This window comes from Centroberyx affinis, unplaced genomic scaffold (genome assembly GCF_046629955.1).
Source record: "Centroberyx affinis isolate AG114_WGS23_722 - 3 ecotype Tasmania unplaced genomic scaffold, CSIRO-AGI_Caff_v1 ptg001846l_1, whole genome shotgun sequence".
NCBI lineage: Eukaryota > Metazoa > Chordata > Actinopteri > Beryciformes > Berycidae > Centroberyx > Centroberyx affinis.
In genome coordinates, this window is record NW_027280225.1 from 104,003 (window position 1) to 126,957 (window position 22,955).

General features: G+C 40.1%; 1 protein-coding gene across 1 annotated transcript; it reads right to left on the minus strand.

Annotated features, from left to right (window-relative positions):
* Nucleotides 1-11,916: 11,916 nt before the first annotated feature.
* On the minus strand, nt 11,917-17,471 carry LOC139652958 (proteoglycan 4-like). The gene is made up of 5 exons (XM_071529889.1): nt 17,389-17,471; nt 16,109-16,282; nt 13,863-14,675; nt 13,027-13,087; nt 11,917-12,336 (listed from the first exon to the last, which is right to left on the minus strand). Exons 2-5 carry the CDS (start codon nt 16,266-16,268, stop codon nt 12,276-12,278), a joined length of 1,095 nt encoding a protein of 364 aa, XP_071385990.1. The 5' UTR covers nt 16,269-16,282; nt 17,389-17,471; the 3' UTR covers nt 11,917-12,275.
* Between the last annotated feature and the right edge of the window lie 5,484 nt (nt 17,472-22,955).

The following is a 22,955-nucleotide window of genomic DNA, read 5'->3' on the forward strand; positions in this document are numbered from 1 at the left end:
GCGCTTGATGTGCACATCACGTCATGTCTGTCATTTGGAGATGCACAGACAGCAGACCAGCAGCATTGTACTCACTTCAACAGAGTCTGGCCACTTTGGCGGCCCCAAGTGGCAGTGAAGGACTTCATTACCCAGAAATCCTGTAATGGTGGTGAAGAGGTTCAGTCGTTGTTGGTGAATGTTCTCTAGACAGAGCACGCGCTGCTGTTATTAGACACTTTTAGATTTGGTCTTAAGTGACCATACCAACAGCAGAATTTCTTTTGGGCAAACAGGGAAAATCTACAGCGTCTTAATGGGGATGGGACGCTCTTCTCTGTTGCAGCCCCACTTTGTGATTTAGGCTGATAAGATGGATGTATTTTCACATAATCTCTCCTAGTGCAGCCTTAAATCAGCTTACAAATACGATTGACTAAACTTTCTACACTAAAAATGTCCTATGTTGAAAACACCACCCATCTGGTTCTCCAGGCAGATGAAAACAAACATTAGAATCACGTGAAGGACATCTTTTATGAGTTTATGTTTGCAGAGAGAGCGAGAGGAGGAGAGAGTATGGTGACATATATAGTGTCACAGTGTACATACACATGGCTGTCCTTGTGCCATGTGTACTGAGAAACTCTACAAGCTGGAAATGCTCTCTAATGTCTGTGCACCAATGTCACCCAGATTCTGTACATTTACTGTACTGGGGAATTCAAGTAACTCAGAGACTGATTCTGGACTCAAGCAGGTGAAAACAAACTCAGAATTACTTATAAATGCGGTTGGCAGACCACTGAATGTCACACAGAGATAAAGTAAAGAGACAAACTCTTCCTCAGCACCATCATCTTGTCTTTAGTGAGCTTTGATTTCATTTAGTTTCTGTTGTCAAATTGTTTTCCATTTTTTGTTTGTTTCTGTTGTTGAGATTGCAATTGATTGATTTTTATTATAGTGTGATACCCAAATTCTTGTGCAAACATGGGCTTATAAGACACTGTTTACATGAAACAGAACAGAGAAAAAAATAAGTTCTTATATATCACAAAAAGAAAAGATCTTAAAAGATAAACATGTAGCAAAAATCCAAACTAAAATAGACTCAACAAAAAGAAGCACTATTTCACTTAAACTTACAGCACACTTCCTTCTATTCCATGCTGCTTCAAATAAGAACTGAGCAAACTCAAATATCTATTATACTGTATGTCTGCACATAAATTGCAACGTGCCTTCATCATTCAACCAAAACAGGATTCGTTTGAAAGATTTTATTGAACAGACGGTGCCTCAGGTCGTCATACAAAGGGCAGTAAAACACAAAATGTCATTAATTTTCGACCTCATCTGGGTTACATAGTATTTCCTCTCCTCTTCTTCTTATAAAAGTATTTTGTACCACCTGCATAATCTGATTTTTTTTATTCTATTATTTTTGTGTTTTACCATTTGCATATGTGCAACTTCGCTTAAAACACAGAATGGTGATAGGCTTCAGGAGCACTGATTGGTCATTCACAGTCAAAGTACTGATGGAGATCCACTCTCGCACATTCACCTGGAGCTTTCAGCACCTTCCTGTAATGGACATAAGGAAATACAGCTTGGCCGCCGAGGGCATCACGATCATGATAGTTAATGAAAATAAATGAAAAGTAATTTCCTGTGTTTGACACAAGTTTTATGTGTGTATGCGCTATTTATAACTTACAGCCAAGCCTGAGTCTTCAGGAAGCAGTCAATGTCGTCCTGGATGTCATCATCAGTGAACACTTGAAGGGTATGAAGATAAGATAAGATACCATATAATACCATACCATCCTGTACCATACAACACAATACGAAACAATACAACACAATATGATAAGATATGATACAATACAATACAATGCGATCCAATTCAATATGATACAACACGATACGATATGCTACGATACGATGCGATGCGGTGGTACGATATGATACGATACAACATGATACAATGCATACGATACAATGCAATACGATACAATGCAACATGATACGATACAACACAGTATGATACGATACAACACAGTATGATACAATACAACGCAATATGATACGATTCAACACAATGCGATACGATATGATACGATGGGCTACGAAGCTATATGGTACGATCCGCTATAATCCGATGCAATATGATGCGCTACGATACAGTACGATGCGATACGTTACACCATGATATGATACAATACAACACGATACAATGTGATACGATACAACACGATACGATACAACACGATACAATACAACGTGATACGATACGACACAATACAACATGATACAATGTAATACAATACGACACGATGTGATATGATACAACACGATACGATACAACATGATACAATACGATACAACACGATACAACACAACATGATATGATACAATGTGATACAATACAACACGATACAACACTTTATGACACAAAATAATTTAACCATTTTGAAATGTATAATTAGTATAAAAATAGTATAGAAAAGAATGATGGTCACCATTATCAACATTATAAATATTTTTAAAAAATAAATGTATATAAACATCTATAAAAAACAGATCTATGTACATATTATGTGGAGTGGAATATGAGTATGTAACAGTATGTAACAATGAGAGGGATATGGGAAAACTGGGGGGTATAATAATAATACACTTGTTTTAGGAGGTTTTTCTGCGAGAGCAACACAAGTGAAAATCACAAAAATTTGATTTATGAGGCTCATAAATCAAATTTTTGTGATTTTCATGTTACTGTGGTTCTTTATAATTGGTTAAGTTTCTTGGCTGTGGGAGCCTTGGATCCCATTCAAAAACCACAATAACAATTCAAAAGTGCAAGGCGGTCGGCCTGAAAAACTTTTTGGACTTCTTGAAGACGCAAGGTTTTAGGCCCTAGGTAAGAGCAGACTAGATATAAAGGTGCTACAAACACACAGAATAAAATTTTAAACAAAATAGCGTGGATGGAGCAGAAATATAAACACAAATAAATAAAGATAAATTTCAGTATAAATCACATTTCTCTTGTGCACTCACCGCTGCAGTCGGCCCTGCAGAGGTTGAAGGAGCGAGGCGAGGCGTCGGAGCTGCAGGCCAGGCGCTCGCTCAGCTGGAAGATACCGTACCGCCGGGACAGGCCCCGCCCCCCTCTGGCTCCGCCCACAGATCTCTTCTTCCTGTCCCCGTCAGAGCTGGAGCTGACCGTCGCTTCCCCTTCATCATCCTCATCATCCTCGCATTCCTCCTCTGCGCCGCTATCGTCTGCATCAGATCCATCGGGTTCTGCGGCGGTGGCGGCACTCTGTGACTCGCTCTCCGCTGCCTCGCTGTCATCATCATCATCACCAGCATCACTAGCATCATCGCTAGCATTGTCGCTAGCATCGTCGCTAGAATCGTCACTAGCATTGTCACTAGCGTCGTCACTAGCATCATCACTAGCATTGTTACTAGAATCGTCACTAGCATTCTCACTAGCATTGTCACTAGAATTGTCACTAGCATTGTCACTAGAATTGTCACTAGCATTGTTACTAGAATCGTCACTAGCATTCTCACTAGCATTGTCACTAGCATTGTCACTAGAATTGTCACTAGCATTGTCACTAGAATTGTCACTAGCATTCTCACTAGCATTGTCACTAGAATTGTCACTAGCATTGTTACTAGAATCGTCACTAGCATTCTCACTAGCATTGTCACTAGAATTGTCACTAGAATTGTCACTAGCATTGTTACTAGCATTGTCACTAGAATTGTCACTAGCATTGTCACTAGAATTGTCACTAGCATTGTCACTAGAATTGTCACTAGCATTGTTACTAGCATCATCATTAGCATTGTCACTAGCATCGTCACTAGTATCATCACTAGCGTCTTCACTAGCATCGTCACTAGTATCATCACTAGCGTCTTCACTAGCATCGTCACTAGCATGGTCACTAGCATTGTCACTAGCATTGTCGCTAGCAACGTCACTAGCATCATTATCATCATCATCATCATCCCCAGCCTCTCTCTTTGGTCTGTTCTGCTGCAGTGATTCTGCTCTCAGGTCAGTTTCCGGTTTGGATGCATGTCTGTCTTCCTCTGCCTCTGAATTTGCATTTCCGTCCCTCCGCTCCATTTTTCCTCTGAACTTCCCGTCTTTGCCGAATGGTCTGTTTCTCCACATGAAGCCTCTCCTGTGCCGAGGGCCTCTCAGCCTCTCAGGGCCGGCGGGGCCTGTCTCTGGTGGGCGGAGGCCGGGGCCGGTCACCAGGCTGGTGTTCAACCCAGACAGCTTCTCAATGCTGCAGACGACTGCAGCGATGATGATGACAGGGAAGAGGGGGAAAAGAAAGGAAAGATGGATTATGAAAAAGAGCTTGTTGTAAGTCTTGACAAAGTTAGTATTTTTGTTGGCTTTCATCATTTATCAGAATGTCAGCTTAGAAAATTGCATTATGAAGAGTTTATATTTTCTGTGTCTCCATAGTCATATTGCTGTATATTCATCAGAGCTGCAGTACCTGAGTCCAGACTTTTCTCACGTCTTGGACTCGTCTCGGTCTCCTATCTATTTTGAGTCAGACTTGTCTTGAAGTTGGCCATTACTGAATGTTAACCAAGGATGGAAGTAACCAATTACATTTACTCAAGTTACTGTATCTGAGTAGCTTTGTTCAACTTTTTTGAGTATTTTTTAAAGTACGTTTTCATTGAAATATTGTACTTCACTATATTTTAAATCCCATCCGTTACAGAGGACAGATATTGTGTCTCTCCATAAGTAACAGAAACTGGACTAAATTGACCAATTGTGGAATGATTACCTGTGAACGATCAGCCAGCAAAGAATAGAAGAGTAATCTGACTTTACTGTGCACTTTATTTTGTAATTTCTAATGTTTCTAGTTAACAGAATCTAGTTTGAACTCTGTCCTCTCTCCTTTTAGAATCATATGGAAAAGATCACAGCTAACAACGTTCTCTTTTCTAAAAAGTAACATTTTAAATGAGACACTTTTTACTTTTACTCAAGTAGATTTTTACATCAGTACTTTTACTTCTACTTAAGTCAAATATCAGCAAAGTAACAATACTTCTACTTGAGAATCAGAATCAGCTTTATTGGCCAAGTATGTACACATACATGGAATTTGTCTTTTGTTGCTCTCAATGTACTTACACAGAATAAATATACAGCTAAAAACAAGGACAACAAAATGAACAGAGGTAAACCTAAACATCTAAACAACCTAAACATTGAGTAGGATATTCTAGTACTCTTTCCACTGCTGATGTTGACTCACCTTTTTCCTGCCCGTGTAAAAAATTTCAAAGATCAATTTTTTTCCCCCAGCACTACAAACAATTTACGGGATGACACGTGTGTGTGTATCTACTGGTCGTCAAATGTCTGTGCGTTGATTAGTTGGATGTTGAAGCTCCTGCAGGTAGATCTTCATCTCTGTTGGTCTTTAAGTATTATTTTTACATTTGGAAAGACATGTCCACCGTATCTATTTTGATTTGCTCTGGTCTCAGTCTGGACTTGAACTCGACTGGACTCGGTCTTGGAATTGACTTTGACTCGACAAATGTCTTGACTACAGCCATGATATTCATTTCCTGAAGTTCATCATTCAATATCTCTAAAATATAAAGGAGTGTGTAAAGGTATTATTTTTCAACCACAACCTTAAGTTAACTACTACAACTTGTGTTCATTTTATATGAGTAGGTGTCACTTGGAGATGTCGCTTTGGAATGAAACTCTCCCACCCTGAACATGTCACAAAAATTAAAAAAAAAAATACTGATAGAAAGCTCCTGGAGCAGACTCACGTGTGGCGATGTCCCTCATGCCGACACCAGCCTCCTTCAGTTTGTTCCTTAGCTCACATTTAGAAAGCACAAGACCCGAGGAGAGACTGGGAACCAAGACTGCAAAAAGCATGAGCGCCGGGAGCTTCATGTTGTCTCTCCAGTCGTGTGTTTGGAACATAAAGATTGCATATGTGAGGTGCATATGTATATATGAAACCGTATCTCAGGATGCACTGCTTGTGTTGTCACCACAAAAAGCACCTGGGAAGATTTCATTTGAGCAACAGCAGAAGAAACAATGGGTAACTGAGATGCATTCATCAGAGCGAGCTGTTCAGCTGCTTTCAAGTGGTTTGTGGTTATTATATTGTTGTGGGATGATGGAATCTGAGCAGTTTCATTCACTATTGTCCTGTGTATTTTAAAGACCCCCCACAAGTACTGGAATATACACTCACCGAGCACTTTATTAGGAACACCATACTAATACTGGGTAGGTATCAGCTTTCAGCTCAATGTCAACCGGCTACCAAAGTGACATCCACCTCAAGGTTCGACGTGTTGCATTCTGGGATGCTTTTCTGCTCTCCACAGTAGTAAAGAGGTTATCTGAGCTACTGAAGCCTTTCTGTCAGCTCCAACCAGTCTGGCCGTTCTCCTCTGACCTCTGACCTCTCTCATCGACAAGGCGTTTCCGTCCACAGAACCACCGCTCACTGGATGTTTTTTGTTTTTCGCACCGTTCTGTGTGAACTCTGGAGACTGCTGTGCGTGAAAATCCCAGGAGATCAGCAGTTTCATAAATACTCAAAGCAGCCCGTCTGGCACCAACAGCCATGCCACGGTCAAAGTCACTGAGATCACATTTTTTCCCCATTCTGGTGTTTGATGTGAACATGAACTGAATCTGCTGACCTGTATCTGCATGATCTCATGCATTGCACTGCTGCCACATGAATGTCTGATTTGATAATTGCATGAATATGAAGGTGTACAGGTGTTCCTAATAAAGTGCTCAGTGAGTCTATGTTTGTTTGTTTATTTATTTATGTATTTATTTATTTATAAGGACAACACACATTAATCAACATTTCTGTAAATGTGCCAGTGTTAGCCAGCTGGCTAATTTTTAACTGTAGTCCTTTTGGCGAGATGTTTTAAAACCTATAAAGTGATAAAAATGTACAGAACAAAGACAACAAGATGCCATAGAGACAGCAACAAAACAAGAATTCTTTAGACAGAACACAAGCCATGCAAAGCAACAGGAAACAGCAAAACATCAGCACAACAATACAGCAACAACAAACACCATTTCGGCACATATAGTCATGCAAGCAACATGAAGCAACAACACACAGCCAAGCAATACTGACCACAACCAACTTATGATACATGCAGACATGCAGAGCAGCAATAACCAGTAAACATAAATAAAATACAGCAATCATTATTTAGATCTTATTAAAGTGTTACCAAATTATTTATAAAATACTAGTAGATATTCCATACATACCTAAGCCATGCATGTTCATCTTATATCTGAGTGTTGGAGCATTTTACGCATCTGCAAAATTAAAAATGTCCATACTGGATTGGATGGATCCAACAGGAGCAAAGCTCCTTGCTGCTGCACTGGCAGCATAAACAAAACTAAGTGTGGAGACAGATGATGTGAGACTACAAGACTCCATCAATATGGTGATCCAGGTCAGGAGAATATCCTGCATTAAACATTCAAAACAAAACTCACCATTAAAAAGGCATCAATAATTCATTATCTAGCCAGCCGGTTTGGGTTTTTTTCTGGGATGGGAGGTGATTTGTAGATCAGTCAGGTGATGGTGGCACTTTCACTTGCCTGTATGTTTTCATCATTTCAAACACACACACTGTCACTACACTATAACACCTTATGTGGTTTACCACTATGGAAACCAAATGAGGGAAACCTGCTGCATTGACAGAAAATTTTATTCCCTGATAGCATGACTGTGTCAGGATGGCAGGAGACTAAATCATTCACCTGCCACCGGAGGGCGGAGTGCTTGTCTTCTGTTGGCACAACGAACAAAGAATAAACAAGTCTTAGTATCAGTTACTATCAGCTGCATTCTAATAAATTCACTTGTATGGGTTTTTAAAGCTGCACTAGGCAGGTTTGCTTGTTGGTGGCCCCAAATAGCAGAGAGAGGTAACTTTGAATTTTAAAACCTTCAACACCCAGATGTCATGTAATGTGACAGCAGTGAATTAAATGTCTTCTTCTTCATGTGTGGTGGGGTGGTCATTTTTGATTCGTCACTTCCTGTGGGTGGAGAAATATCCAAACCTGACACCTGAATTACCACTTTGTGATTCAGGCTGATCAGACAGATGGATGTTTACATTCAAAACTTGCCTAGTGCAGCTTTAAGTACAGCATGTAGGTAAATACTTACTGGTGGAGGTTGGTATGCCAGTCGTTCCTGAGAAGGAAAGCAAAATAAATTTTTAAGCAACAAGAGAATAACAACTCACCATGTGCAATTATTTAATTATAATCAAGAAGTGTCCTTAAAACCAAAACTAGTTTACATTTACAGTGTGATTTCATTTTGGCCAGTGAGATGTTGAGGTACAATAACAAAAAAAACAGTAGAATAAATGTCAATTCCTAGATGGCAAACATTTCCCACATCCAAAGCCACATTTTATAGAAAGGAGGCTTATAGAAGAGAACATAATAATTTTTAATTCGATATTAGGAATTAATGAATTGGAGGTGCAAGATACGCATCAGCCTGTGTAAACAATGAAGCAGAAGTTTTGGAAACTGAGCACACCTTGCATCATGGGACTGGCTTAAAGGACTGAATATGTTTCTGTCTGTTAGTCGAACACAAATAAAGTTTGTTCTTCTGTTCCAGATGTTTTCCATACCCTGATCTCCGTGTGCAGGACTCTCCTGTCATCCTCCCCCGGAGCCTTGTGCTTGTCCCAGTACTTCTTATATTTGAAATACCTTCCGAGACAACAGAACCACATAACCAACAACTCACTAATCTAACAGACTAAACACTAAATATGAACTCTTACTCTTACTTACTTGGCCACTGGGTCGGTCTTCTTCAAGGTTTGTTGGACCAGCACTGGGCGGATGACTGAAACAACAATTAATTTGATTAGGAAATATGAGGTTTGTTAATTATCACTTTGGAAACACTGATATGCACTGGTGCAATAAGTCTCCTGTTGACTTACAGGACTTGGGTCTGAGTTTGGCATCCATGGTCTGAAACAGATAGAGAGAGAGAGAGAGAGAGATATAATAACTCTGTTACTCACATCAATTTACAAACCAACCCATCTACAATCTGATAATTATAATTTAAAAAAGGTACATAACAGAATAACTGAGAAAATACCTTCTTTTTCTGGTTATTCTATTGTTCTATCTATCTATCTATCTATCTATCTATCTAGTTAATTCATTAAAAAAACGAACAAACAAACTAGCTAACTAACTGTTTAGACTTTTACTCAATTCCAGTCCTTGAGGTCTGGTGTCCTGCAGGTTTTTTTTCCCTCCCTGACAGTTAATGAGCCACAGCTGTCTGTATCTACCTGACACCAGGTGTGGCTCATTAAGTAGCTAATTAGCCTCTCTAACTGTTTAACAAACTAACAAACAAACTAGAGTAACTATCTATGTAACCTGCGGTTCCCTTACCTTTCCTGGATGCGGTGACAGGTCAGATGAGCCAAACCTGCAGTAACTTAGATCACCAGCAGTTAGGTCATAAAGACTCTTATGACTCTGACTCCACTGACCCTGTTACAGCCAAACTGCACTGGAGTGAACATTTAATATTCCACTTTGTTTTAACATGGGGGTTAAAACTTGACCGACATGAAAACCAGAATATAAACTACTCACCAAGATCAGATGCGAGTTTGTAGCGTTCAGACTTTTACTTCCCATTAATCTGAATGAGAACTGCGACTTTCTTGACTTGCAAAATTATCTTTTAAATTGACAAAACATCATATGTGTAATTCATGGCACAATTCAAACGGGATCAAACAATTATTTGTCTCTCGCCATTGACTACCGTACACATTTTTTTCTGAAATAAGGTCCCATGGGGGACAGCGGAAGGGGAGGGGCTTAGGCTCTCTATAGATTCAACAACAGCTCCTGCTAGTGTGATATTCAATGGACTGTTGGTCCAACATTTTAGAACATAATTTCACCAAATAGCATTTTTATTGATTGAAGAGAACATAGCGGAGGGATACCATTTAGGAGAGATAGTTCCTGTTTGGGAGACCGGATCTACTTTTATTTTTAAACACTAATTTTAGTATAAACCAAGAATAAAAATGCAAACTGAGGATGTCTTAAAAGCAGGATCTGTTGTTGAATCTGTTCACCAACGTGTTACATGCCAGTTTTCAGGCTATTTTTGTGGCCTCATTCAAATGAATGGGAAGTAAAAATCCAAACACTACAAACTTGTCCAGTTGCATCTGATCTTGGTGAGTAGTTTATATTCTGGTTTTCATAACCCCCATGTTAAAACTAAGTGGAATATTACTTCAGTTGTCAGTTGACCTGCTACGCTGCTGTGTTGCATTGCAGCCGATGGCAACAACTGCAGAGTGTCCAGCGTCAAGATTAACTTAGATCCAATTCCCGTTGGCTGGTGATCATTCCATTTTGTGAATATGAAAAAATTAACAAGATGACAACAACACATTGTTTCTAGTGGCATACAATAAAATTATTTAAAAGCTACTGCCAGTAGAATTTGAAACTTGTTGACTTTGGCGACCCCCTGAGTCTCTTAGTGGTAGTATTTTACGACAGCTGTCACAGAGACTCCCACCCACACACACACACACACACACACACACACAGACTGCAGAGAGAGGACATGTAGGCCTATACCATACAGAAGGGGTGACGTGAAATTGTTATAATGCAAACTGAATAACTGAACTGGAACAAACTCATGTAAGGAGGCACAAGATGTGTTCATCCAGAGCCACATTCATCAGTGACGCTCGCTCGCCTGGAGTTGGCTATAGCTTTGCAACTGTGTTGGCTAAACTATGTGTAACAAAGAAATATTTTTACACATACACATTTACATAAAGATGAGGTTTAGTCTACTTTATGCAAATCGGGGGCGTCTGACGTGACTCGCTCCCTCTCCAAACTCCCAACCGTTGTGAACAAACATTTAAACTGGCCGTTTAAATTCATCAAGATTCAGCAGCTGCTTCAACCTCAGATATTTTCAGAAACAGATTTTGGAGGAGTGTTTAGGTGAAATAAGAGAATGTTTCTGAGCAAGCCGCCATGTGGTGGTTTCCAGTATGAAAACTGTCCAATGATGCCCCTATGGAAACCGTAGGAGCCATGAATGGATTTATTGTGAATTTTGAATGAATTATAAATGGATATTTTTGTGATGGTTTATATTTTGGTTATTTTGGTTGTTTATTTGTTATTGTACAATCACGGTGATTGATATAATCAGGTCACATGGATATGGGCGGTGATATTCGTATAGTTAATATAAGCACCTGTTCACCTGCATGGCAGCTGGTAGAAAGAGAGAGAGGGTGAGCGGGTCGCCGTATTTTTTGTTGACCGCTGTTTTTTGTCTCTGATCGCTGTGATTATTTTGAGTATATTTTTTGCACGTTATACTAAGTTGATTCTTTTCATTAATAAAAGTTATAAAACGTATATTTTGATCTCAGCGAATCTTTTTTGGTAGCACGTCAGACAATCAGCAAACAAGGCCCATCTCGGCCTCTCAGAGACTTTTTCCTTTGTTTCCAGTAGGCCTAGTCGCTATAGAAACTAACGGTCACACATTGAAGTTTGCCATCAAGCTTCACTGTAAAAAAGGCCCATCCCAGCAAGTCATTTATTCTCATTTTTTTCCAAAAGAAAATGAAAAATTCTGCCAGTAGGATGAGATAATTCCACTTTTTCAACACAATTTCACCTGCTTCAGGGGAGAATAAGGCTGTTACTATGTGTTAGTATGTGTTACTATGACAACAGAGTGATCAGATTATAAACACTGAAACACATTTTGTGCAGGAAAAGGTGTTTTTATTATTCAATCACAGACAAATTAGATAAAAGCATTATTTTACTAATCGGTAAATAATGATTAAGACGCCAAATTAGCGTCTGGTCATCCAAAAGAAACTTAAAGTAACTGACTTTACTTGAGTAATCTAGTGGATTAAAGTATTGATTACAATTTAAGCAACTTCATGCAGGTAGTTCACAGTTTTTAACAAATTTGGGATGAAAAATCAGGTTGTTTTTTGCATGTAGTCAGTCTGGAGACAGCATTAACAAAGATAATGAAATCACTCCCGGTGTGCTATCCAGGTGAGAGAAAATGTGTTTTGGGGAGGTTTTCCTGCAGACTGCCGGCTGCTCACTCACACTTGCTGAAGAAGTTCCACCTCGGGCGACAGTGGCGTGAATACAGAAATTTCCTGTTGGATAAAAAAAGAAAGAAAAAACTAGTTTGTCAGTGAGTATTCTTCTCATTTTTACACCTGCATGATTAACTGTCCTCAAATGACACACATTTTCAGATTTTCTAACATTTCAAAGGTAGTAGGCTAATCCAAATTTAAAGTGGTAATTCTCAAGATTCTTTTTTTTATTTCATTTTGTGACTCATTGCTGTGGTTTTTGTTTTTATTTAGTCTCCATCTGTGTTGCTCAGCCTCATCGCTGTGGTGTTTCTGCACCGCTCTTCCCACAGATCACCTGTCAATCAAACAGTGTGGGCGGGGCTTGGATTTTCTCAGTTTGAGTTTCTCTTTTCTTTGTCTGTTCAGCCATGGTGGCTATCACTGCTCATGCTAACTACCCAGTTCTTCTTCTTCTGTTGATTCCAAAGAAACGGGAAACGTAAAAAACGCATCACTTCCTGTGCAGCAGAGGAAAGAGCTACCAGACACCGGCTGGTCAGAACAGACAGTGAAGAAGCTTTCATCAACTGGATAAAGGTTGAATCAAGTTAAGATACTCTGGATGAGAGTATCAGCTAAATAATGCCTAAAATCTAAATACCTGAAGATACATAAATATTGTAATATTATCATGTTGATTGATCAGTGGTTTTCTTCATTCAAACTACAGTAGGGCCCTACTAAACATTGCTGTACTGTACTTACACCCAGGCACGAGACTTCACAAAGCAAGCGATGTCATCCGTGATGTCATCATCGGTGAAGGCTTGAGGGGGAGAAAGACGGGAGGAAAAGGAAGAGTCATAAAAACACAAAACATGGTTGGTTGGCTGAAAGTGTAATCACATCTTTATTTTATTTTTCTTTATTAGGCTTAGAAAAGGAGCAACAACGCGTTTGGCTTGTTGCCTCCTCGCTTGTTGCTTCTTTTTCGAAACACGTTGTTTGCTCCTTTTCTAAGCCTGTTTGCAAATGCTGTAAGAAAAATAAAAACAAAGATGTGATTTCATTTTTAGCAAATCTTCACAATGTGCAGTTGGTTAATTTCTTTATATAACATTTAAATCACTTGGTACATTACACCACCAGTCAAAAGTTGACACCTGATTGAATGTTCTGTGTTTTTCATTCTGTTAAAAATCATCTACTGATCTAAAGTCTTCTGCTAAAATGTTTGAAATTAGTTTCTTAGACAAATATAAATAGTAAAGTTGATCCTATGTATGAATTTCTTTCCAAAGCCTTTTGCCTTTCCATCAAGGCAAAGGACGGCTACTTTAAAGAATCTAAAATATAAGATAGTTTTGATTTGTTTAACACTTTTTGGGGTTGTAATTCCATTTGTGTTATTTCATAGTTTTGATGTCTTTACTGTTATTCTAAAATGTGGAAAATAGTACAAATAAAGAAAAACGTTGTGTCCAAAATTTTGACTGGTAGTGTATGTTGTAAGTATTTACTGGCAGTTATTTTCTCTATGAATCTGCAGGTGTGTGTGTGTGTGTGTGTGTGTGTGTGTGTGTGTGTGTGTGTGGACTCACCGCTGCACTCTTTGCGACAGACGTTCCTGGTCCGGCGGTAGCCTGAATCGCAGTAGAAGCTGTCGCTCAGCTGGAACAGGCCGTAAAAGCCCAGGGACCAAGGCCTGCTGGGTCTGCTGGGTCTGTACCACCAACGGCGGGCCCCTCTCTTCCTCCTGCCGCCGCCTTCCTCAGGTTCCTCCTGCACCTCCTCTTCCATCTCACCGTCAATCTCCTCCTCTTCATCTGTCGTGTCTTCCTCCTCCTCCTCCTCCTCCTCCTCCTCCTCGGTCTCGTTCACGTCGTTCTTGTCCTCTTCTCTAACTGTCGTGTCTTCCTCCTTCTCCTGGACGTCTTCCTCGTCCATCAGTTCCTCCAGGTCGTCTTCCGTGTCGCTTTGGTCCTCCTCCTCGTCATCGGCCTCTCGCTTCTGTCTCCTTGGGGTGCTGTTTCTGGTCGTTGGTGGGCCGGTCGGTCGGGTCGCCGGTCGTGTCGTGACCCCTGGTGACGTTTGATTCGGCTGGACCGTTGGCTCCACCGTTGTTGGCTCCACCGTTGTTGGTTCCGGTGTTGTTGGTTCCGGTGTTGTTGGCCCCGGTGTTGTTGGTTTCCGTGTTGTTGGTTTCCGTGTTGTTGGTTTCAGTGTTGTTGGTTCCACCGTTGTTGGTTCCACCGTTGTTGGCCCCGGCGTTGTTGGTTTCGGTGTTGTTGGCCCCAGTGTTGTTGGCCCCGGCGTTGTTGGTTTCGGTGTTGTTGTCTTCAGAGGTTTGCGTTTGCCGAAGACTCTCACCAGGCCAGTGTCGCGGTGGCTTCTCCTCTCCACTTCACAGATAACTGCAGCAAACCGTGCGGCACGCGGACGGCAGGGAGGGAACAAGGAATAAAAAAGAAGAAGAAGAAGAAGAAGATACGGTACTCGGTTAGAGACGGTACAGAAGAGAATTTCCTGTCTGATCTCTATTGATCTCCAGCTGGGCTTCCTTCAGATCAGTTCAGGAGCAGTTAAACTTAAACAGTTGTTGGTATTTTCTCGCAAAGTCTAGCAAGAATAAGAGAGATGATGCGTTCAATTCATAATCTAAAATGAGTTTCAGGGATATTATGGATTCACCCCACCCGCCGCCGCGTCCGCCGCAGATCCTTCGTGTGAACGCGACAACTTGAACAGTTTTTATAAGAATCTTTTCAAATTTGGTATGGACATTGATGATCCCTAGAGGAAGAACTCTATTGATTTTGATATGTTTATGATTATAATTGGCCTGATGGTGGCACTATAATTAAAGGTCAAAAATAAAAAGTTTAAAGTGCTGTATCTCCTACACCGTTTGTCCGATTTACATGAAACTTGGTACACATGTCCACCTAATCGTACTCAAATTTATACAAATTTGCCATAAGGACCCTCAAGGTCTGCCTGGAAAATTTTTGAGATATTTTGAATTATTTGAAAAATACATTTTTAACATCTCCGCCTACACCGTTTGACCGATTACCACCAAAATCGGTCAGTAGCATCTATGGTCCTAAGCTCTTTAAATTTTGTTCATAGATTGTTGATACTACTGTAGTTGAAGATATTAACTCTTAACGTTGTGAAGGAGGCGTGGCCTATAAGCTAAATTGTTATAACTTTGTGATAGATGATCAAATCATCATGAAACTTGGACAACCTGTTCACATATAATGAATGAACATGTGTGCAAAGCCATTCAAACCATTGACCAATAGGGGGCGGCACAAAGGCCAGAAAACTGTATCTCTTAATCCAATAGGTGAAATTGCACGAAATTCGGTACACATGCTCTAGTACACATGATCATCATTACTGAAAGTGGGCGTGGCCAAGCACTTTTTGGCTTATAACTCAAACAGAATTTCACCAATCGCTATGAAACTTGGTAATCATGTTCCAAACTTTATGTGAAACATGCACACCGATTTCCATACAGATCCGACCAGATTTTGCCCAACAGCAGCATTTTGAGTGTACAGCTAGACACAGTAAAGCCAATACGAAGTTGGATATTGACACCTTTAACTATTTAGCTATCACATTGTTCAGTATCAGAACTTGACAGCTTGGGACCTGATGGCTCAACCGTCTAATATTTATATGAATATAAAATTATTAAAAGGTTGGGGTGTTAAATGCCTTGCTCAACAGCACCTCAACAGTAATAGTTTAAAGAGGGGAAAAATGGTACTCATTCCCCCTTACACACACACACACACACTCACAAACTCACCACCATTCATAGCCTCACCTTTTGCTAGGATGTAGTTCTTAAACCTTTGAAGCCTGGCTGGCAGAGTGAGGGCCTCCCCAAGTTTTTGCTTCAGCTCACATCTGGAGGCTCTCCGGCCCTCCGACAGGCTGGGCACTAGGACCGCCACGGCCAAAACCACCAGCAGTCCCACCTTCATTCTGCCTGCAACTTCTGTGGAGAAAGCAGAAAAATATAAGCCATCACTGTCTATAGGGGAGAGCGGGGTAAGTTGAGCCTGTGGGTAAGATGAGCCGCGCCATGTATCTAGACAACCATACATAAAATGAATCATGTGATCACAAATTTAGGAAGAATAATTCATTTCCCGAATCTGTGATGGAGGAGAGAACATGGAGAAAGCCAGGTCAAAAAAATATTTTTGTGATATCAGGTGATTTCATCATGGTAAAGTTGTCATGATTCTTGTATCTGAATGGAAGTAGATTATGTTTGAGGCTTTTTTTCATATTAATTTAAGGCTTTATAAGATACAATATGTGGCCATGAACTTAGTATTACTGTGGGAGTTGCTGTGTGAAGCAGTTTTACCAAAGTAGTGGTTGTGGGGTAAAATGTGCATTTAGCCCTGGGGCAAGTTGTGCCAAAAGACCAATTGTTTTTTAATGGGCCGTAGCCTACTTCTAAAACTGTATTCGCTAAAGAAGAACAACCTTAAGTATACAGAATTTAATTATTGTTCAAAATAAATTCACCTTTATTTTGCTGTAGCAGCACAAAAGGTAACACATCTCATTCTACCCCGTTCTTCCCTACAAGACTTCAGAGATAATCAAATACTGAAAAGGCAAAACAACATAAATAGAATATAGGCAAACGATGGAAATCAGATGAAAGGTACACTTCACAGCTTTTTCATGATGGCCTCCATGATCGCCTTTCAATTATATTCAACATTCAACATGTTTATTCCAGTCATTAATCAAAATAATATATTGTAAACACAACATAATTTAGGCCTAATGGATTTGTTTGAAAAGCGGAGACAATTCTCAGATTATCACTAAACGTAGTGGTGTGTCTACGGAAGAGAAGAATTGAAGTAATCTAAAATATAACTGCCACTACTCATAATATAATGATAATAATAATAATAATAACAATAATTTAATAATATGTCATATAAGTCATAGTATAGTAATAATGTCATAGTATAATAATAATGTCATCAACAAAACGCTATGCTGTGATACAGAAGAGCGCTTCAATAAATAAACAAATGTGTTTTCACTGACACTAAAACACAGGTTGTTTCTTACCTCTTCCAGACGTGATTCCTGAGTGCGTTGCCTGATGGGAGTTTGCTGCTTTGTGTCTGTGGAAGAACCTGTCAGGAGGCTTATAAGCTCAACCCATGGACCAACCTGTTTTTTGTGATGTTTTTTTTAAAAACTATTTCCTTCAAGGAAGAGGAGAATTTTTAAACTCATGAGTGAACAGAATGTTAAGTATGTGCAGAGAGGCAATCGTGTTTTCTCTTCTCAGATCATTGTGAAACGAGGGATAATTCTTTAAGATCCCACATTTAAATAAAAAGCCTGCCACCTAAGACCTACATGACTAAGACAACATGACATTTGCAGACTTTCAAATGTAATGATACAGCTCCAGATTAGGACTGTGTGACAGCTAAAGATGATGTTTACCCAGACGGTGCATTTCACAGTTTCTGTGAACACTTGAGTAAATGCAAGCCCCGGCCTTGGAGAATCTCATATGCATGCTGTGTATATTTTGAATCTTTACCCAGGGAAGGTTTATATCTGAGCATGCATAAATTTCACTTTCTCAGCAACAACCTGCTTCACATTCATACACATATTACACATATTCAGGGGCCCAGTACAACCACAGCACAACACCGGACCAATGGCTGGTTATGAGCAGTGGTGGGAAGAGTACTATGTCCCTCTCTACTGCTTATAACTACCTTGCACGAGACCTAGATTTGTGATGAGTAACTGTGTCACAGAGGGCCAAGAGTCTGGTTCATGTCATATAAGCACCACTGGAGGCCATTTTAGAATCAGTTCCACCTCCTCTGTGGTTGATGGTGTGAGTGTGGGAAGTCAGCTGCTGTCCTGGTCGGTTTGGAATGAAAAAAGCTGGGTCACGATGGCATGTGGCATGTGGCATAGTGACGGGACTTACGGCTCTTTGAAGGGAACCGGATCTTGTGGCTCCGTTCGTTTCCGTTCTTTTTGTGTGTGTGTGTGTGTGTGTGTGTGTGTGTGTGTGTGTGTGTGTGTGTTTGGGAGGGGGGGGGGGGGGGGCACTTTACGAGTGTCAGGATTACAGTGCTAAATCTAATAATGCACATACTTAATACTGTTATTTTAATTTACTTTCTTTTATTATTTATTTTATTATTATTTACTTGTTTTTACTTGTCTCTTATCATTAGTCAATTATTACTTATTCTATTTTGTTATTCTATTTTTTATTTTATTTTTTCTCTTCTGTCTGGTGTTGTTCAAGGATTGTACTGTTATTGGGTTTTCTATGATATAGTTTTGTATTACTGAAAATTTAAAATTCAATAAACTGTAAGTAGTCGCCCAATGTCTGGCACAGAGGACTGTAATATCTGCATATTGGCAAATGACATGAATACCCAATACACACACACACACACACACACACAGGCTATCTCTTAAATGGAGGGGGAAAGATTTTCTGGCGGCAGGAGATGGCAACTTAAACAAATAGCATGATATCTGTGTGTAAAACTTTGGTTCCCTTCGTTCCTCTAAAAGAGCCAAAAGAGTTCAAAAGAATCGGAACGACTCGACACTGACATGGCACACCGCCGCCTTCGATGACAGAACTGACACGTCTAACTAGTTTAGCCAGACACGATTTTTTTGCCATGTCACCACACCAACACATTTGCATACCTTTGCGCGTTTCCAGGAAGTCAACAACCACAGATATCACAAAGAAAAACTGTCCGCAAGTTTCAAAAAACCTGTTTTCCAGATGACATGATGTTCTCCCTCTAGAAAAGCAGCACAGACAACATTCAGCACAAGTTAGTATGTCATAGTGCCATTTCACACGTTTTTGGTTACCAGTTGAGTACCATCATGAGTACACAGGCCTACTCTGTAGGGTCTGCTACTGAAAATTAATCCTTTTGTAACTTTTTGACCCCACCATCACTCAGAATACAAGTTTTCTCAAAGAAGAAACAAACAGCACATTTTCAATATTTATTTCACATAGGCCTACATACATTTAAACTCATGTCTGGCAGTAATATACTGAAAATTCTTGTGTTACGACCCTTAGTGGCTACTAGCGGAGGAGGGAAAGTACCACAACCTGCAAATCCAATGAGTTTAATTTACCTGGTGTGTGGTGGGTGTCGATTTCTGAGATGAAGTATGTTGTTTTCAATACAAGATTATGTTTTTCATATTATTATTGTTATTGTATATATATATACTGAACAAAAATATAAACGCAACACTTTTGTTTTTGCTCCCATTTTTCATGAGTTGAAATAAAAGATCTAAGACTTTTTCTATGCACACAAAAGGCTTATTTCTCTCAAATTTTGTTCACAGATTTGTTTAAATCCGTGTTAGTGAGCACTTCTCCATAGCCAAGATAATCCATCCACCTGACAGGTGTGGCATATCAAGATGCTGATTAAACAGCGTGATTATTGCACAGGTGTGCCTTGGGCTGGTCACAATAAAAGGCCACTCTACTTGGGACACAATCTCTAAAACCTGAAACTCATGTATCAAATCCCTAAACCAGCACATTTTCTGTTTTTCACTCAGTTTGCAATTCTCAGTCACACTTTTTGCAAAACGCTAAACACAGTTCTCTACATTAGGCACAACATTCAAAAACTAAAATCGCATATGTTCATTTGGAAGCACTGCCATTCCAGATGCTTAACTTCATTTACCAGTTGGCCACATCCACTCATCACGCATATAAACACTAATATCAATGAACAATGGAAACCAGTGTTGCAGAGGGAGTTAGAGGAAGAGGGAGTTAGAGGAAGAGGAGTGACAGTAAGAGGGAGGGAAAGGGAAAGTACCACAACCTGCAAATCCAATGTGTGCACTGTGTAAAGGGGCTCCCGATTTACCTAGTCCTTTCCCCAAGATCATGTACATAAGGCCAGTTTATCACAGAGACTAAGGCTTTTACAATGGCAGCACCAAACAGGCTGTTCAGGCAAAAAGCTTCTTGGTAGAAAACACAGTCTTTATATAGGAGGCGGTGAGCAGGGATTGGACAACATGACTGCAGGAACAGGCGTAACATAAGAGGTCGCAAAAAGGGACAGGAGGCGTAGAATCAAACAAGCAGGTGAGAAGAAAAAAAAGAAGAAACAACGCAAGGCACTCTCCTCTGTATAAAGTTAAAAAGCCTTTATTATTCTTGGCTATTTCATGTTAAAATGTTAGAAAATGCACCAATGTGTTTGCAGCCCCACCAGGGTCTTCTTCGGTGGTTTATCCGCTCTGACGGGATCCTCAAACCCGTATTGAGAATTGAAGGATTTCTTGAAGTTTATAATTGTCATTGTTTAGATGATCTGTGTATTGTTCTACAGGAACATTTACAAGTCCTATAGGGGCTGTGGGACCTGCCTACAGGGCGGGGTAAGACCACTGGAAAGACCCTAGGCTCCTTCGAAGAATCCTTCAAGATCTCATATAAATTGATTTCCTTTTTGAGAGGAAAAATTGAGGGAGTCACTCTCAGAGAAGTTATGGCTGACCAGAGGTGTCACCAGTGTGAGAGTGACTGCTCAATATCTTTCTTTCTTTCGTTTTTAATGTCATTTTATTTAATTTTTTTTCTGTTTTATGTGAAGCACATTGTATTTGCCTTGTGTATGAAATGTGCTATATAAATAAAGTTTGCCTTGCCTTGCCTTCTTCAGGGTGCAGAGAACAACGAAACATACAGGAGGCTGCAAACACAGTGTGAGAAGCAGGTGAGAAGGACTGGACAATCATGTGGGTGGACCAGCATAGAGCAGTGGTTCCCAACCCAGTCCTCAAGGACCCCCTGTCCTGCAAGTTTTTATTCCATCTTTACTCTTGCACACCTGAGCCCAATGGGGCCTACACACTTTCATGCTGCTCTGTTCAGGTAGATCTGTCTCTACCAATCAGCATTAAGACCTTAACTGGATCAGGTGCGCAAGAGTAGAGCTGGAACCAATACTTGCAGGAAAAGGGGTCCTTGAGGACTGGGTTGGGAAACACTGGCATAGAGGACAGCTACGGCTTTGTTCAGACTGCAGGCAAAATCTGATTTGTTTCTCAAATGGGATCTTTAAAACTGACTGTCCACACTTTTATTTTCAAGTGATCAGGTCGGATTTGTGTGTTCAGAATGGTCAGACTGAGATGCATCTGTAGAAGTCAGATTTGAATTGCATTTCAAACCACATACAAATGTGTGAAGAAGCCAAGTGTGAAGTAGATCGGACGAACGGTTCTCGAGATATGTGAAGGACACACATACAGACAGAGATTCCTTGCTATATAGTATGATGTAAAAACATTTTTTTAGAGAAGACCTTAATCTAGCTAGAAAAATATATATTGTATCTCAGTAGTAAGGCACTGCTGAGAAATACACCAATGAGTAAAAAAGTGTGGCAACATGCCCTGCTCTCCCCTATCCCGAAGTCTTATACCATAAAATATGTACAACTTCCTAGAATTACTTTTCTATCTTTTTAAAAAAAATTTATTCAGGATACACTGCATCTCAAGGTCTGTTTTACATAAATGTTGAAAAGTTCACAGTAAGAATGACACGTCTTGGATGTGGGGGATAATCTAATCCCCATTTTTCTATTTGATGTCAGAGTTTTCACAACATTTCAGGATTTTAGCTGAGCAGGCAGAGGTTCAGTGTCTTGTTCAAGGACAGGTCAGAAAGTCGTCGGACACTCACTGGCTGCTGCAGGGAATTGAACTTGTGACCTTTCAGATATGGGCCGGGCTGCTCAACAGGTCGGCTCAACCTGCTGAGTCACCCAAGACTGAAGTGTCTTTTATCAATTCACAGGATCTGTTATCTAACTCTCCCTCGTGTTATTTACGGTTTTTCACAGTTCTTTCTATACTAAAACTGGAACTTGGGACACAATCTCTAAAACCTGAAACGCATATATCAAATCCCTAAACCAAGTCTGCAACAATACAAGCACATTTTCTGCTTTTCACTCTCAGTCACACTTTTTGCAAAACGCTAAACACAGTTCTCTACATCAGGCACAACATTCAAAAACTAAAATCACATGTGTTCATTTGGAAGCACTGCCATTCCAGATGCTTAAATTCATTTACCAATTGGCCACATCCACTCATCACACATATAAACACTAATATCTGAATTGTTCACTCAGAAATCAGAGCTTTAGCACTATAAAAAAGGCCGCAGGTGAACTCTCCTGTTTTTGAGAACAATGGAAACCAATGTTGCAGTGAGAGCTGGAGGAAGAGGAGTGACAGTAAGAGGAGGAAGAGGACAAAGAAGAGCAAGGAGAACAGTTATCTCAGATGAGATCCGGGTCACTTTGGTTCACCATGTGGTCCACATGGGTTGAGCATGAGGGAGGCTGGGCAGAGAGTCCAGACCAACCTGAGCTTCACTGCTGCTTCCATCATCCAGACATTCAGAAACAGGACTACAGTATAAAGAACAGTAGCATGGTGTAGAGAGTAGGCTACATGCCTGTTACGTCTCTCTACCCCATACTGTTCTTTATAGAGTAGTATAATATAGTCCTACATATCACTAGGCCTGTGCTACTCAGTGATGGTTGGCCAATGTT

Excerpts from the sequence above, each read along its gene's own strand:
- LOC139652958 (XM_071529889.1), bottom strand. The coding sequence starts at position 16,268 with ATGAAGGTGGGACTGCTGGTGGTTTTGGCCGTGGCGGTCCTAGTGCCC. Across the intron at positions 14,676-16,108 it reads GAACTACATCCTAGCAAAAG|TTATCTGTGAAGTGGAGAGG; the intron begins GTGAGGCTATGA and ends GGTTTGCTGCAG. Across the intron at positions 12,337-13,026 it reads GTGAAGTCTCGTGCCTGGGT|GAAATTTCTGTATTCACGCC; the intron begins GTAAGTACAGTA and ends TTTATCCAACAG.